Source organism: Solanum dulcamara, chromosome 5, assembly GCF_947179165.1.
Source record: "Solanum dulcamara chromosome 5, daSolDulc1.2, whole genome shotgun sequence".
Lineage (NCBI taxonomy): Eukaryota > Viridiplantae > Streptophyta > Magnoliopsida > Solanales > Solanaceae > Solanum > Solanum dulcamara.
The window spans coordinates 5814396-5833318 of NC_077241.1; the positions used below are offsets into that span (position 1 = coordinate 5814396).

The 18923-nt window shown below is 29.9% G+C and overlaps 1 protein-coding gene across 1 annotated transcript; it reads left to right on the plus strand.

Moving 5' to 3' along the window:
- Positions 1 to 12519: 12519 nt before the first annotated feature.
- LOC129888899 (probable E3 ubiquitin-protein ligase RHG1A) lies at positions 12520 to 18923 on the plus strand. Its single transcript, XM_055963961.1, has 6 exons — positions 12520 to 12688; positions 14689 to 15848; positions 15935 to 15985; positions 16065 to 16163; positions 16588 to 16752; positions 18586 to 18923. Exons 2-6 carry the CDS (start codon positions 14703 to 14705, stop codon positions 18715 to 18717), a joined length of 1593 nt encoding a protein of 530 aa, XP_055819936.1. The 5' UTR covers positions 12520 to 12688; positions 14689 to 14702; the 3' UTR covers positions 18718 to 18923.

Here is an 18923-nt window from a genome sequence, read left to right on the forward strand (position 1 = left end):
CACGACCTTAGACAGGAAAGAATGGAGGTCGCATATTAGGGTAGAAGGCTAGTAAGGGTAGACAGCTAGTAGGGATAGAATGTTTGTCTTTCCTGTGATGGTTTAAGGTTGGTCTTAGGTCTAGATGTGCCATTATAGTTGTATTGTTATTGCGCTTGATTATCCCATTATCTTGATATTGGTATTGTGCTTGTCTTATAGAATTTGCATCGCCTTTCGTTTCAGTTGTTATGATATATATATATATATACTGTGATTCTCCCTTATTTGGGATTGTTACTTTGAGCCGAAAGTCTTTCGAAAATAGTCTCTCTATCTCCATGAAATAGTAATAAAGTTTGTGTACCTTCCTCATACCCCACTTGTGAAATTTTAATAGGCATGTTGTTGTTGTTGTTGTTGGGCCTTTTTGGTTTTTGAGGTTTTGGGCCTTTAGTGGCTTAAGAGTTGAGCTGCCCTTTGGATGTAGGCTTTAAGGTAGCGATTTGGTAGAATACAGTAGTTTTGATCAAAACTTGGTATATAAGGAAGTTCGTTTAATGTGTAGACAAAATAAGTTTAGAACTTGAGGTAGTTGTTCTATAATGTAGAGCTCGTAAAGTTCAGAATTTGCAGTTTCTTCTTTAGCCGTAGCCTATGTTTCTGCGTGCTTCCACTTCTTTCACATTGAAAATCTTGAAGAATTTGCTTCAGAAGAAATGGTGGCAGGGGTTTTAGGGAGAATTAGGATTGTATTTGTGTTTGTAAAGGATTTCAATTTGGGCTTTCTTTTTAGGCCTGCTAAGCTAATGGACTACTAGATCTTTAGGGAGAATTAGGATTGTATTTGTGGTGGTTGTTGGTCGTAACTGTAGCCGGAGGGATTGTGAGAGTAACCGAACATTTTTTTTTTCGCCGGAGAAGTTTCAATTTTTTGAAAAAAAAAAGATGGTGCATTTCATATAAATATACTTACACCTTGTTTGGATGGTTGTTAAGTATTGCAAGTCTATTTTGATTGGTAATTAAATAAAAATATTGTTATATAATGATGAAAGATTTATTTTATGTAACGATTAAATTGATGTAATGATGAAAGAATGGAGGTCACGTATTAGGGTAGAAAGGTAGTAAAGGTAGACACCTAGCAGGGATAAAATGTTTGTCTTGCCTGTGATGGTTTAGGGTTGGTCTTAGATCTAGATGTGTCATTATAATTGTGTTGTTATTGCATTTGATTATCCCATTATCTTGATATTAGTATTGTGCTTGTCTTATAGAATTTGCATCGCCTTTCATTTCAGTTGCTTATATATATATACACATATGTGTGTGTGTTAATTTTTTCTGATTATTTTAATTTAAATGATTGAGTAGACGATTATTAGTTAATTTAATCAAAAGGATAAAAAATGCAATCTTTAACCAAAAAAGGTATCACGTTAAGAATATTTTCTCACAATTAAAAAAGAAGTAACTCCAAAATTAAATTTCTTTTGACATAACATAACTAATTACATCAGCCTAATAATTGCATATTTTTTGAGCTTGAAAAATATCTTCATTTTCTTCCCTACATATATATCCATCAATGATACGTGGAACTGCAAATTGGGAAAACGACCTTCAGCCCGTTTGGATTTATTTTTATAAATAAGCAGTTGAGTGTTTGGATAAAAGTGTTTAAATGAGGAAAATAATGTGATTTTTAGGGTTAAAAGAATAAAAAGGATAGTTTGAGAATTTAGTTAAAATATAAGGGATATAAAAGTAATTTCCATGGTTAAAGAAAATGACTTTAAGCCGTTAGAAAAAAAAAAGTTAGGAATCCTAACTTTTCATTTTTGACTGACTTTAAAAACTTTATGACTTAAAATTAACACTAGGCAAACACGTCCAAAAGCTAAAAAAGGGCTTCCCATCCAAACGGGCTCCTTATAATGTGATTAGAAAATCTCTACTAATTAAATATAGGCTAATTGCCTTCATTAATGCAACAGCCAAAATGTTTTGTCATTACTTTCTGGGCTAAAAAGTGCATAAAACTTCTCAATTATCGACATTCTTGATTCAAAATTCTATTTATTCCATCTCAAAATAATTATCATTTTAATATATATATTTGATTAATAAATATAATTATTTTGATTGGCGAGTGAAATATGTAACAAACGGAATTTTTGAAAGACAAAAATATCAAAGTTAAGAGGTTGATAAAATATCATCTTTCACTTTAATAATGCAATTATATTTTGATCAACATAACAATTGCAAGTTGTTTGAATTTGATCATCTCCATTTTCTTCCCTTTAATACCCATTAATGATAAGTGGAATTGTTAATTGGGAAAACGACCTTATTATAATGATTAATGTGATTTTAAGAAACTCCACTAATTAAATGGAGGCTAATTGCATTCATTAATGTAGTAGTCAAAATGTTTTGGCATTGCTTATTGGGCTAAAAAGTGAATCAAACCTATCAATGCCTGGAAAAATGCTATTTGTTCAAGAAGTTCTATTTTGGGGTCCGATTTATCTAGGGATCGCAATGGGGCGGAGTGGGGCTGGTTTAGAGCTCTACGGGGCAGGTTGCGGGTTTAAGATACTAAATAATAATTTAAGAAAATTAATTTTTTGTAATTAGTAAAAATTAAAGATATAAACTTTTTATATTAAACTTTGACTTAATTTTAACTTTTTTTTAAAAAATTAAACTAGACGTGTCTAGTGAATTTTAGTTATTGAAATGTTAATTAGAAATAGTTAATTAGCGATTAAAAAATAATTATAAAAATATTAACTAGAAATAATTAATTAGTTGTTGATGTTGATTAGCGAAAAATAAAAAAAAATTATGAATTTTATTTTTCATATTAAACTCAATTAAAAAAGAAAAAAATTAAAAATTTATGCGGGACGGATCTATGCGGGCGAGGCGGAACGGTATAAAATTTTTACAGATTAAGCTCAACCCTCCCCACCCCGCCTCATTGCCATCCCTAGACTTATCGAGATACGTGCTAAATGTCGCATTTTAGGGTAAGGTGATCTTTATCAATCTTTCTTGTTATGTTTATTATGATCTATATAAAATCATTTCACTATAGCAATAAAATCCTGGGTAGTAAAAAAAGTAAGATGTTGTATTTTCACCTTTCCCTTCTTTTGTTTGTTTTGGACCTGAAAAGTGTTAAGAACAAATCATGCTGTTATAGAAATATTTTACTAATGCATCAAAAGAAATAAAACCAAGCCTTGTGAAACCACAAGATGCAAAGTCCCGTACTAGTACCGCACAACAAATCTTATTAAAAATGATCTTATGTATTTTTTCTGTCTCAATTTATGTTAGTTTATTTATTTATTATATTTTATTATTTGATAAATGTTTAATGACGTTATCAGTATTTTACTCATGTCGATTCAACTTATTTGATAAAATATCTTTTATTGGCATGGGATTAAACAATCGTGGAAAAGCATCTATAAAGCACCTTTAAAGTATAAATATTAAAATTGTAAAAAGATTTTCCCACATCAAATAGATATATCAACAAAAATCTTTAAAATATTAAAAATTACTCTCGACATAAAACAGATACATCAACGAAGAGGTATTTAGCCTCTTATTAGTATTAGTATTGAGATTCTGCTAGTACACACTACATTGTAGACCAAATGCATTATGACAACAATTAGTAAGTTATACCAATCTTGGTGGGTCAATGTTGTCATGCTTCATGGATATTGGATAGTACGTGTACGCAAATGTTTATTTATTTTATCCATTTGTGTACACTTTGCCAACTCAATCACAAACACTTTTTTTTATGATAATATTGGTGTTCGAATTAATTTGGCGTCTTAATTATTTTATTGGATATTAAGTCTTTTCCATTATTATATATATATACGTGGAGAATCTATATTAAGATAGAAGGCTAGTATATAATCTCGTTATTCTTCTATATTAGTAGACGCATTAACGCACTATAATTTCTTGTGCTCTGACTTCTGTTATTATCTCTCTATTACTTTCTGTACTTTGATTACTCTATTTTATCTGTGTCGCTTTCGTTATTTGCATTATTCGTTATTTGCTTTTCCATAAAGCTTTGAACTTCTTAGTCTTATCTGACCTCTTTTTATGCTTCTTTTGAGCCGAGGTCTCTCGGAAACAGCCGTCCTACCTTAGTAGGAGTAAGGTCTGCGTACACTTTATCCTCCCCAGACCCCACGTTGTGGAATTTCACTGGGTTGTTGTTGTTGTAATTCAATTTATCAAAGTTAAGATAAATAAAAATAGATTATTTAGGCCTTAGTTATTTTTATTAAGATTAACTGGTTTGAATTTGAATTCACATTTAAGTATTAAAATGTTGTATCTAAATTTGAACATTAAATAATTAATATTGTTAATTTATTTTCTTCGGGTCTAAATATGTATAGTTATAAGAATTATTTAATATAAAAATTTAAAAATATAGTCTTAAATTAATATTACATCAATATTTTACTTGAGAAGATATTAATATAACATAATAAGATCACTAAATTAAATAAAATATGAAATATCTCATTACAATTTGTCATGAAATAAGAGAACAAAATAGTAAAGAATAAGAGCACCAAAATAAGATTGAAGGTCAAAGAATGACATAATATCATCTATTATATTTTTTATCAGACCCAAAATATTTATTCATGGTTTGTTTTATCTTTAACAAATTAATGCTTGTTAATTAATTAAGGTTTTTAAGACTTCCTTACGGATCTGATAGAATCAGACTAAATAAAACGGAATATATGGCAAAATCTTAACAAAAATAAATGTACTTGATGGGCTAAGATCTGAATAATTATTCAAATTAATTAAAAGAGAAAATCAAAGTTGAAATTAAACCTACGTCAAGTCAAGTTTATATTATAACAACAAAAGCTTAACATAAAAATTAAACATATAATTCATTCGTTCACTTTTACGTATTTATTTTGAACTTCGCACGACTTTTAACAAATAATGATTAATATGATATTTTACAACAATATTCATATTGATTGATGTATAGTCTTAGGTCTTGATAAATAATTTGCGGAATAAATAATTAATGTTAAGGATAAAACAAGAAAAAAATATTTTTTTTTGATATATTAAAAATAAAAATATATTTTTAAAATATTGGACAAGTAAAAGTAAACAAAAGGAGAGTAATATATAGAAAGAACAAAAAAAGCAACTACTATAATTTTAGCTTGAGGATATCACATAATTATGCAACCATTTGGATTATCATGATAGCCATAATAGTCACCGGCTTGAGGGAAATAGGATGCTGGTGGTTCATGGTGGTGCCCCAACAACAAGGGTGGTTGTCCACGGTGGTACCCCAACGATGGTTGTGGTTGATAACGGTGGTGCCCCATTAGCATTGGGGGCGGTCCATGGCATTGGTGATGTCCCATTAAAGGCGGTTGCAACGCCATGCAACGACGTAGAGTATGATGGTTATTCTCATGCAAGTCATCCAAAGGGTCATGAAAATTCATCCTATTGCCCATCTCAAGGCTATCAACTCTCCTCATTCTCGAAAATTGTTCTGAGTCATCGCAGTAATTTCTAACATGCGATGGGGGTTGTGGTAATGGATGACATGGCCATAACGATGGTGGTGCTAATTGCAAAAAAGGTAATGGATGCCCCCGAAATTCAAAACAATCATGCTGGCATGCTTGTGCAACGTGTTCACCGTGTTGTGGTGGTGGTGGTGCCTCTTTTTCAGGCATTGGAGGTGGCGGAGGCGGCGGTGGTGGACAAGGCTGTCATACCACACATGAGAAACATTGTTAGAATTTAATTTTTGTGCATTGATACATAAAAATAAAATAAAAAATAAAAAGTTACTCTCGATGTCCCAAATTCTATTGCAGATTTTGAATTTCAAAAGCCAAACAATTTAAGTTTTATCGTGAATTTGGACATGGAATCTTCAATTTTTTTTAAAATAAAATTACTCCATCTGTTTCAGTTTCAAAAAGAATGATCTACTTTCCTTTTAGTATGTTTCAAAAAGAATACTCACTTTCATTTTTAGTAGTTTAAAAAAGAATGACCCATTTTCTTTTTGATAATATTTTAATTTCAACTTTCTACATAACAAGTTTAAGGCCATAAGATTAAAGGACATTTTAACACATTTGACATAATTTTAATTTAGGACCATAAAATTAAAAATTCTTTTTTATTTCCTTACACTCCGTATCAAATCAAACTAGACCATTCTTTTTTAATTGAAGTGAGTATATATATAAAAAGTACTTAAGTTACAATGATTCACAATTGAAAATATTCAAAAGATGTATGAAAAAAAATTACAATCAAAGGTAAACATGTTTGATACTTGAAATTTAAAAGGTACCACATAAAATTAAGACATAATATTTAAATTTTTCAATTTTTCCAAATAATGTAATATACCTTGCATTTCCGCGGACGAATCATGTCAGGATCCATTGAAGAAAGCTTTCACGCCCTACAAGTTGGAATCTTTCTCATATTAATATAATATATAAAATACATTTCATAAAATTGATTGAAATTCATACAATTTAATTCTCGATAAACGAAATATGACAAGTAAAAGTGAACAAAAAAATAAAAGAAAGATGTATTAAACTAAAAGAATAAAGAAGAGCACTAACAAGCACTCACCAACTTTTCTGGTAATAGATTTGTTCTCTTTGGTCTTCAATCAAAACCTAGGAGTAATTAATTAACCCCTCTCTCTATATATATATATATTATAATTGTGTATATAGGATTTTATTTTTTCTTCAGAAAAGTATATTTTTTCAAAGCTATTTAAGGTAACATAATCTAAGATATGATTATTTTTCTTTAACAAAATATTCTAACTGATGAATAAAATTTTAAAGAATGTAAAAAATATTTTGTTTACTTTTATGGTGAAGAAAATATAAACAAGGAAATTTCGATAATGCACAGCTCATTTTATTCTTCATTATTACTAGCTGGAAATTTAGCATGTATAAATGAAAATTTAACTATGGATGGAAAATCTCCTAAACAATACCAATATTATATATATAAATTCTAGGACTCAATTTATGGTAATTAATTTTAAAATACAAAAATAAACGATTGAAATCTAAGAAGATGACAATAAACTAAATGATATTAATTAACCATCCTTATAGAAACAGACTCTCTAAGGTTAACAATAATATATTTAGTAATTTCGATCAATATTTGATGTCTTAAATATACTAGTTACGACAGAGAATATTTTATGAATATATGTTTTCATTAAAAATATGTAAATTTTATCTAAATCTCATAGTTATTCTTCTCAATTACACTATATTCCTACTCTTTTAAAAATTACTCAAAATCCCTTCTTTTTGGTAGAATTCGGATACATCGCGTACGTCCTGATACATCAAGATTCAGCACGTAAAGTGATATATTCGACGTCTTGATATATCGCGTAAATGATGTATCCCACCGATACATCACATAAAGTGATGTCTCGGACGATACATCGCGTACAATGATGTATCAGAGAAGAGGAAAGAGTAGAAATTTTTGTAATTTTTTTAAATGATAGGAAATTTTAGAAAATATGATAAAATAAGTTATGTATTTAGGTAATTTTTTCTAAAAATATTTCCTTATTTATACAAAGTGTGGCTAAGCTTAGAATTTTGACATTAATTTATTTACAGTATTTATGACAAAGAGTATTAAATGAATATATATTTTCACTTAAAGATGTTTCAGCTTCTTTATACAAAGTGTGATTAAGCGTAAAATTTAAATAATTTTACATATTTTTGCTGAATAATAGTCAAATATTATTTAAATATCAAATGTCGCTATAACATTCAAAAATTCTTAGAACCAACATGTTATTGAGATGTTTGATTGTATTTATTGTATTTAACAAAAAAAAATAAACACGTTTTCGATATATGTTATTATAATTCGTTACATTGTGATTTAGGAGTCGTTATTTTAATTTTATTATATTAATTTTAAATATAAATTTAAACATAATCTCTAGATTAATATACACTAATTAAATTAATATTGTATTATATTATATAGTATTCTTATTAAAATATGTGACATAATATTTTAGGTTGTTAGACGGTGTATTTTTGAAAGTTTCCCAAAATAAAAAAGGTTTTGTTTATTTGTAAGGACATCTACTTTAAGTAATAAATCTGCAAACTCAATAATTACGGTCCATGTTTTGCTTTAAATATGTATTTGTTTGTTTAATCTATCGTATTAATGGGGTGTCATAGCCCATGTGTTATTACTTCAAGTAATGACAAATTGAAATCTTTTTAAAATTTTAAAAGGTAAAATTCATTTTTCAGTAATATGTTGAGAAATTTTCGTAAAAATAAAAATGATTGTCCTATGTGTCGAGCTTCTGTTTTTCCCTAAAATGCATAGCATTTAGAGATTATTTTATTATGAAATTTTGTTGTATGAATCACAAGTTTTGATCGATGCTTATTTGCGTATTTTGTAAAACTCATCTCATTAAACTTAGTAAGACAATTATAAGTTGTTCTGAAATTGTGGATGTAACATATTATATGTCTTTGATATATACAATTTTTTTATTTTTTTTATATCCTAAATATTGTTAAGAGACCACGAATTACGATATCATTGACATTTAGCATTAGTAGACACTCTAATGTACATATATTAGACAAATAATCTGACCGGTTGTAGTTTTTTTAACCAATAGGGAAATTTTACTTAATTTAAACTGCAGCAACATTTTATTTTCAAAATATAATGAAACATATTGTATTTGTGTGCATAATAATAACAAAATAAATTATTCTCACACATAATAAGTGTATTCTCGTATATATAATATTTCTATAATTAAATATATTGTATTCACACATATAATAATAATGAAATATATTGTACTAAGTGATGCATCCACGTATATACAATGCGGAAGTATTTATTGTGCCGCATATTCTTTCCAATAAAGCTTTTATTTCCTGATAGAGGTAACTCTGTGCGTTGAAATTTAGTTCAATATGATTAAATTATATTTTTGATATTTAATAAATATAATGATTTTATATTTATATTGAATCAATCGATTGATATTTTTTTGTGTGATATTTTTAATATAATTTTTTTACATAATACAAAAATTTCTTCATGTCAAGTATGAGTTTTTCTTATATAAAAATTAAAATGATGGTCTTTTTTTATTGGTTGCCAAAATATAGACTTATGGTCAAGTTTTACGTGTGAAAGTTTTTGCAGTCGCAATATAAATTCTACTTATTGAAGAATTTAGGATTTGAAATTGAAGTTTGAATTTATTTATTTTTTATAAATTTTATAAATATACACTGATTTCAAATCAAAACTTGAAATTGAGATTGTAAATCCTATGATTAAATGCTTACTATGTACATGAATCTTGATTTAGTTTAATTTGTTATGATAAAATGGATTCAAATTAGTTATTAATTGACAAAGAGTGTCTAACAAAATTTAATAAGCAATAATTAAAATCAAAATTGTCAAAAAAGTGTCAATCGATAATAGAATGTAGATAAAATAATTGATGTCATAGAATCAGAAATATTAAGCGCCATAAGGTTGTTGTGGGTGGTAATACCTATTTATGCTAAATTATGTGTATCAAGTTCAAGTCTGAAAAATAAAATAATCTTTAATAAAATATATTATCACACAATAAATTATTCAAATTAAATTATCGAACATTAGACATCATGTGAAATTCCTTTTATATTTTCTTAAGAAGTCCTCTTTGAATATATGGAGTCATCTTTATATTAGAAAGTGTTTTACTTTTTAACGTGTAATTTTTAAATATAAATTTAAATTTAATCAAATTTCATTATAAATAGTGATGATTATTGTTATACCCCAAAAGAAAATTATTTATCATTGGGTATTCCATTGCTTTCATATTTTTTTATTTTTAACTATTTCGCGCATTTGATACTATGAGAGTTAATATACTCTGATGGTATCAAGCAGTTTCGCTGAAGCACTGTCTCTTCTTTTTTGATACCATCAGAATATATTATACTCTGATGGTATCAAAGATGAACAAGGGAAGGAGCACCGGCATAAATACATGTTTGATACAACAAGAATATATATATACTCTGATGTTATTAAGAGGAAAGAGACAGTGCTTCAGCGAAACTGTTTGATACCATCAGGGTATATTATACTCTGATGGTATCAAAGAGGAGACATCAGCATGACGTCATGCGCCAAATTAAAATGAAAAAAATGGGTAAGAGGGTAAATAGTCTGGGTAATGAATCTATTAAAAATAAATAATTTAAGTTAGATCTAATTTAAATAAATAATTTTATAATTGATCTATTAGATGTAATTTTTCCTTATAAATACCAAACCAAAATAAAAATAAAAATTGGAAATTGATAAGTATAAGTAGTAGTTTATTATAAGGTGGCCCTCTGTTTAAGTTTCCCTTTCATGTTATGGTGGGGTTTGGTTATGTCCACAAAAAGCAAAAGAGCTTAGAGTAGGTGGCTCCTCTTATTTTTTTGGACATCTTATAAGTACTTATCTTATTATTTTGTCCATTTATTTATATTGAAAGTAACGTAATTATTTATACTCTAAAGAAAATGACATATCAGAAACATTTAAATTCCCTTTTGTATATAATACAATATATTATATGATTTGCGTATTTGAAAAATTCAATGTACATTTGGTTGTATTAAACGAAGAAGACATATAAAAGATGACACATATTTATACTATCAATAATATTCGAATATTGAAATTTTTATGAATAGACAAAAACGTAGATGAATTTATAGATGAAATTATACTTCTATTCTATTAAGATCGCTTGAATCATGCGATAGGATTATAATTCTGAAATAATTTTTTTAGTAAATAAAATGAATGATTCCTTCAAGAAAAGTGGAAGGACTAATACGAACTGAAGAAGCTTTAGAATTGAAGTTTTATTTGTTCAACTTTTTTTTAATTAAATTTATTATTTATTTTAATTATTGAATTCACAATTTTAAATATATACGTATACAATTGTCCAATATTTGCTTGTGTTACGAAGACATGACATATACAAGATGACACATGTTTAAACTATCGAATTGCATTGCCAGCCTCCTGATTGTCTTCTTATCATTTTTCATTGCATGTTTAATGACGTTTGATTTTTTTTTATTTTTTATGAATAGACAAAAACATAGATAAAATTCTACTTCTCAAAGCTTCTTAATTCTATTATTTTATATTATATAGAGGAAATTGATAAAGAAAAGTAGGCGATAAATAGTCAAATACAAACTCAGACACCATTAAAATTTGAAGCTTATGAGTTTTGAAATTATCATCAAGCTCATAATTTATTTTAATTATTGGATTCACAATTTTATAAATATATTCATATGTAGTGAATAACTAATCAAGAAAAGTGAGAGCACAAATAGAATGACATAGTTACGAGGTCAAAATTTCATTAATGAAGTTTAATTTTTATAAAATTAGGTGCGCAAGTTTTTGTTTTATTAGATAAAAGGAAGTTCAACTCTTATATTTTTCATGCATTTTATTATTTTTAACTTATAATAATCAATAAATTTTTTGAATAAGGAGCATATATGACCCTTTACTTGAATATGGCCGGCTGGTATGAAGGCGGTGACCTAATATGATTAATTTGGTTAATTTTTAAAGTAAGATTAAATTAAATTAATTTAATATTTTAATTTTTTTTAGATGGATAATTAGACGGTAAGAGATTAAAAAAAATAAAAGAGTGAATGAACAAGACAATTGGATAATTGATAGAAAATCTTATATTAATAAAAAATAATAATTTCTTTTTAATTGGACAATCAAACGAAGCGAGTATGAATTTTTATTGGATTTCCAGTTATGAATTGAGTTATAACAAATTGAGAGTTAATTTAAAATAAGTTAATAAGAAGATATTATGAAATTAATAATTTTTGAATATTATTTTTAAGTGTGTCGAATTAAAATATGAATCATATGTGATTTTTATTATTTATTTAATAAGAATTTAAATTTAGATTAATTAAATTAAATTAAATAATAAATAAATATTGAATAATTTTATTTTAAGTAAATAAAATAATAAATAAATATCGTGATACTGTTTTACTAGTTAAGAAGGGAGTCTTGGAGTAACTTGTAAAATTGCTGTCATGTGATGAGGAGGTTACGGGTTCAAGTCCTGGAAATAGCGTCTAGTAAAAATAAAAGGTAAAGCTGCGTACAATATACCCTTGTGATCGAATTCTTTCCCGAACTCTATGCATTGCGGAAGCTATCGGGCTGCCCTTTACTGTTTTACTAGTTAAGTGGTCCCATAAGCAAAAGTGGTCCATAATTTTTGACTTTGTAAATAAAACAAACACAATTTGATCCAATGGCTGATATTTGAGAATTCTTGTTAAATACATTGGTAGGACGGCATTTCAGTATTTATCTGTTTCAGAATTAATTTCTCTTTCTCATCAGTTTCTCTCTCTCTAAAAAAGACCCCTTTTTTTCTCCATTTTTTCTTGTATTTTCTTTTTCCTTTTGTGTAAAGAAGAAGAGAAGAACAACAAGAAGGAAGAGGAACAAATAAGTAAAGTTTTAATCTTTTTTTTTGATTGATGATATGATAATTGTAATGCACTTTTTTTTTTGTTTGTAAATTTGATATGGGTTTTGAGTGTAAAGATTGAAAAAAAAACTAATTTCAATTGTGTTTTGACTGATGATATGTCAATAATGTGATTTTTCTTGATATAGGGTTGTCTCAAAGTTGCTATTTTTGATGTTCTTTGGCTTTCTTGATAGGCTCTTATGGTAATATTTCATATAAAAAATTGATCTTTTTCACTCTTGTTGTTTCTTATTTATGCTCAATTTTATTGGGTTTGATTATGGAGAATTGAAAAAAGCTGGATTTTAATAGTAGTTTTTTGACTGATGATATGTTAATAATATGATTTTCTTGATATGGGTTTGTCTTCAAGTTGCTATTTTTGATGTTCTGTGGCTTTCTTGATAGGCTCTTATGGTAATATTTTTATATAAAAGTTTGATCTTTTTCACTCTTATTGTTTTTTTATAATTGCTCAATTCTATTGAGATTGTGTTTTTCCTTTCCTTTCCTTTCTCTTAATAGTTTGATATTTTAGAGAACTGAGAAAGTTATTTCAATGGTCTTTCACTGATGATATGTCAATAATATAATTTTCTTGACATGGTTTTGTTTGTCACCAAGTTTTTACCTTCGATGTCCTCTGGCTACTTTGATAGGCTTTTAGGGTATTTTTCAATATAAAAGGTGGTATTTCCCTTTTATTGTTTCTTGTTATGCTCAATTTATTGGAGTTACTGTTTTTTTTCTTTCTCATAATATTTTCGAGAGCTAAAAAAGCCTATTTCAATGGACTTTGACTGATGATATGTTAGCAGTATGATTTTCTTGGCATGGGTTTGTTTCCAAGTTTCTGTTTTCTATGCTTGTTGGCTTCCCTTGTAGTAGACTCCAATGATATTTTTCTTTCTTCATATTTTCAAGCTTTAGTTTTGACTGGATTTTTCTTGTTATGCTCAATTTTATTGGGATTCTCTATTTTTTTTCTAAATTATTTTCTTGATTATTTATGTGCCTAAGATGACAATTTTGATGTCTACTTTTGTTTTCTGAGATTTTCTGAATAGGTTTTGTTTGAAGTCTGTAAAGGTTCAATTCATAATTGGTGTCACCCTTTTGATTATATTGCTTCCCTCCTTCTGCTTTCCCCTTTTGTTTGGTTTGTGAGACTCTTGGAGTATTTCCTTTCGTTGGTTCTCTTTTTCTGGATGGTTCTTTCTTTATATGATTCTTCGAATAACTCACAAAGAATTGATGAAAGACAAGTGGTGCTCGCTGTTGGATAGCTGTGATACCATTAGCAATCTTTTACGATTTTATTTATAGAAAATCATCCGTTCAACTTTAGGCATGTATTCATAGATTTGTATCTGTGATATTCAGATTTGTGTGAGCAATTTTACTAATTTTGAGGTTTACTTGCCGCCTATGAGAGTTTCGTAAGGTTCCAGTTCCGGTTAAAGAGAAAAATTGCAGCAAATGTAAGTAAATTATGACAAGTCATCACAATAATGAATGCATTGGGTCATGATCTCCTGGAAACATGCTACATTGTTGATAGTTGATTAACTTGCAAATTATGTGATTACAAGTTGCCTTTTCTGATACTGCTTGTCTTCGTAATAGTATTACTTTCGGCGTTTCCATCGAAAGATTCTCAGTTTCGTGAAGAAAAAACTGAGTTTTGATGATAGGGGTTACTGAAAGTTCTCGTCATCTATCACTATGAGTTTGTGACTTTATTTTGCTTGAGGTTTTCCTTATATTCATCACCTTGAAAGTGAATTTCAGAGTGGTATGATTGAGGTTTCTTCTCAATTGCAATATACTTGATCGTTTTTCTTGAAACTTGCTGATTGCTATGATATTTTTTTTTTTATGGTAGTCCTGTCCTCATTTGCTAAAAAGTAAGTCTTTGACTTCAATATTTTAAGGTCTAACTAATAGTGACATTAGGCTATTTGGTTTTGACATGACAGAACTAAGAGGTTGTATGTATTCTATGGATGAATATTCAAGCAAAAGAGCTGTCAATGGCCTTTATGTTCCCAGAAGAGGTTTGAGGGACATAGCTGACAGTAGGGATGAAAATGTTCAGTTGTGCTCTCGATATGGATGCAGCAGCCGGCTCAACTCTATGAAGAGCCCGCTAGTTAGAAGTACAGAGAAACCAAGACCTCTCAGGCCTTCTTTCACTTCTTCAAATGGAAAAGAAGTTGTTGGAAGTTCATGTAGGACATCCTCTGTGATGGCTAATGCTAGAAAGTCACTCAAGGACAGGAAATCTTTTTCTCATGTTGGAAATGATCAATCAGAAGCAACTTGTTTACGTGATGAGCCTGAAGCTTTGGAACACATGAAGTCGTCAAAAGCGCATCAACCCCAATTCAATTCAGCAACTCGAGATACTGGATCAAGTAAAATTACATTGAAAGAAGTAGGTTGCTCTAGTGGAGCTTCAAGCAGTAAACCTCGTAGATTATTTAGTCCCAAGTATTCCAATCAAAATAGTCCTGTAGGTTCCTCCGTTTCTTCATCATCTAAGGCCATTGGTGCAGGGACTAGGGGCGCTGCTAGTGGGGCTGGATATGTTCCGAGAAATCCAAAATGCAACTCAGGAGATATCTCTCCACAGAGTTGTTCAACAGCAGATTCAAGATTTAGTAGAAGGGACATGGTAAAAAGAAGAAATTCAGAAGGTGAAAGCAGTTCATCCTCTAAAGGGAAGAAAATAAGTGGGGCATTACCGAAAGAAGGAGATGTCATTCGTCCAACTCGTGGTATCTCAATTTCTGATTCAAGGAGTAGTAAAAACTTTGATATTAGGGAGGATAGTCGTGCTGTATCAGTTAGGACTCGTAGGTCAATGAATGTGCCTAGGCTTAGGGATTCAGTACGAGATCCGTCATCTGGCTTTTTCCAGAATTCACCTCAGCCCGAATCTCCAAATTTCAGTCTGCAGTCATCAAGTCAATTTTTCTCAGATGCCTCTTCGAGTGATTCAAGTGCTTATAGTTTTCCTGGAAATGATGTTGAAGATCTCCCAACTGGAGTATCCGGCAGTTCTGCACAACGAGGTATAAATCAATTAATGAACCGTGATGCCTTGCAGCGATATAACATGGATGAAGTTGCTCAGGTATTTTACCCAAGAGAATCTCAGTCACTCTGTTTTTCTGGCTCAGGTTTACGGTATTTCACTTTGGTCACTGCTTTTCGGTACAGGTATTAGTGGCACTTGAGAGAATGGAACAAGATGAAGAATTAACATATGAGGTAGTCCACCTTTGACTATTTCTGACCACCCAGGTGTTTCCTATTGTATTTATGATGAACTCTTACTTTCCATGTACAGCAACTACTTGTATTGGAGACCAACTTGTTTCTTGGTGGCCTCAACTTCTACGATCAGCATAGAGGCATGAGGCTGGACATAGACAATATGTCCTACGAGGTCTGTAGTTTCTCTTCAGTATATGATTACTGACTGTTCAGCGAAACTTATTTTCATCAAAATGTCGAGTTCTTTTTTATGGGGGTGGTGGGGTGAGGTTCATCCGATAGCTGAAAGATCATTGAGTAGTATTTTCCTTTGGAACAATAATTCTCTGCACCCGCTCAGGCTTCACTGACCTATCGCGTGGGGCACACGGGTGAGCGTGCCCTATCTTAGGGTGCTTCCTGCTGCCCACTATTGGGTCTAAGTGGGTTTTCCCACTGGGCGAGAGGTGCACAATCTCAAATAGACCAAGATCCAATTTCGGGTCATTTCTTGGTAATATCTCTATGTCACATTTCTAGGTCACACAAAAGATAAGTTCCCACCGATAGTTATACCTTTTGCGTCCTGTAGAACTTAATCTTTTGCCTGTTAACAGGAATTATTAGCTCTCGAGGAGAGGATGGGGAGTGTTAGCACAGCTCTGTCAGAGGAGGCATTGTCAAAGTGCATCCGGAAAAGCATTTATCAGGCTATGCCTTCAGAAATAGGGGAATTTGGAAGCAATGAGAATGAAGATGAGGTCAAATGCACTATTTGTCAGGTTTTTCCCACTTCAAGCAAATATTTTCTATATTCCAGTGCCTGATGCGTTATACTTCAATCTAATTCATCATTCATGATCTTTTTATCCTTCCTTTCTAAGTATGTAGCACCTTGCTTTTTCACTTTGGTATTTTTTCTGATGCAATGTTACTTGAAGTGCAGTTAAACTACATTAGTTTTCATATTTTTCACATCTTAAGATGTTTTAGTCATCAATTAGCTAACCTTTATTTAGTAGAGTTCTCTAGGTGTATGCCGCCTTGTCAAATTCTCTTGAACACGATGGAGTAGAAATTAGAGCCATAATTTGAGTGAATGTCATTAAATTTAGTTCTGTTTTTGCTTAAGGTAGGCAAGTCCATCCTATTCTAGACATAGTTCCATGCATCTAGCAACCATACACATGACTTTGTACATGTGGTGTTGGCGTATTATCACTACTCCACATGTATGTTGGTTCTAGGCTGTAGAAGTTCTAATACTTGTCCCAAATTGATGAAACTTTCAAGCAGTGTCGGTCTATTATATATATGCATATTGTTTCTTAAAAGATATATTATAATATGCATGCGCGCACACACATATAGTTAGACCTCTTTATAATAGTAACAACATTTCACTATTACTGTCGAGTTATCTTTAGAACCGATTTTCAATGTTTTATTAGTGTTCCTATAACATCATTCCGTTATAAAAAGGTGTTATCTAACATCCATTGTAGGAAGGTGTCTCCGCCACTGGCAGTGGCGGAATCAGAATTTTCATCGAGGGGGTTCAAAAAAATAAGTAAACACGCTAATAGTATCCACAAATAAGCAGATCGGATCGGGTCATATATGAACGGGTCGGATCAAATATAAGCAACTAGATAAAATTCAACTTTAGCTCAACACTAACAATAAAATAGAGAAAGTACGCGTTTGACATAATATTAAAATCAATATGAGAAAATGTATTTTTAAAATTTTAATTATGGGTTCTGTCGCCGTCATTGTTGTATAAATACATTATTCAATTTTTGAAACTAAATAAGGAACACAAAAGATTATACTATCCAAAAATATATATTAAAATAAGAGAAATAATTAAATGAAAGTTTAATAATGAGGATTTTCTTAATTCTTGATTTGTACGTTAAAGGCATATTTTTTCTTAAGTTGTGGTCACTAATCTGTAGTAGAAGGATAAGAGAATACTTCCAAAATCCAATCCTATTTATTTAATCTTACTTATAATCATATTATTCCTTAATCAAATAAAAATTAAATGTTTTACTTAAAATGAGTATGAGAGAATTTTTTTTAAAATTTTAAATATGAAAACTCAAAAAAAGTTATAACTTTTACTTAATTTTATAAAAATAGAAATTTTTTTATTGTAAAGTGTAATTCATTTTATGTTGTGCTCTAAAATATTAATGTAAAATAATTAAACACATATAATATAGTTTAATATTACAATATTGGGGTTGGACGTTTCATTTATTAAGCAAATAAAAATTAAAATTGGCTGAAACTAAAATTTGAAAAAAGAAATGTTTCTACCCGGGCTCGAACCCGCAGACTTAGCTCCAGAATTTGCAATTTCGTGAACCCCTTTACCGCTGGACCAAGTCTTTGGCTTGAGTTCAGGGGGTTCATTATTAAATATATACTCATAAATCAACAAATTGATTCTATACATACGGTGTAATTTTTCGACGAAGGGGGATCGGATGAACCCCCTAGGCTGCATGTAGGTCCGCCCCTGGCCACTGCATGCATCTAGGATGTTTCATACCTAAATGAATTCAAAGTTGGAGCTCAGTTTAAGTAAATGACATGTTTTGCAGGAGGAATATGTGATTGGAGATGAAATAGGAAGGTTGGAATGTGAGCATGGGTATCATGTGGAGTGTGTAAAACATTGGTTGAGTCTCAAGAATTGGTGTCCTATATGCAAAACTTCAGCAGCTCCATCTTAGCTCAATAGTTTCCCTATGTACAAATTCATCAAGTTGGAGGGTGGGGGGGCGTTTCTGTTCATTTTTTGAATTTTTTTGCTTTTTGTGTACATATACAGTTCTTGTCAATCAACCAATAAACCCAAGCCAATACAGGCTTTGTGGTGATAGCTGATGAATATTGATATTTATTTCCTTGAAATCTTTATAAAGTGTTTTGGAATTTA

Coding starts and splice junctions, on each gene's coding strand:
- LOC129888899 (XM_055963961.1), top strand. CDS start 14,703: ATGTATTCTATGGATGAATATTCAAGCAAAAGAGCTGTCAATGGCCTT. Junction 16,164..16,587: donor TAGACAATATGTCCTACGAG/GTCTGTAGTTTC, acceptor GCCTGTTAACAG/GAATTATTAGCTCTCGAGGA. Junction 16,753..18,585: donor TCAAATGCACTATTTGTCAG/GTTTTTCCCACT, acceptor CATGTTTTGCAG/GAGGAATATGTGATTGGAGA.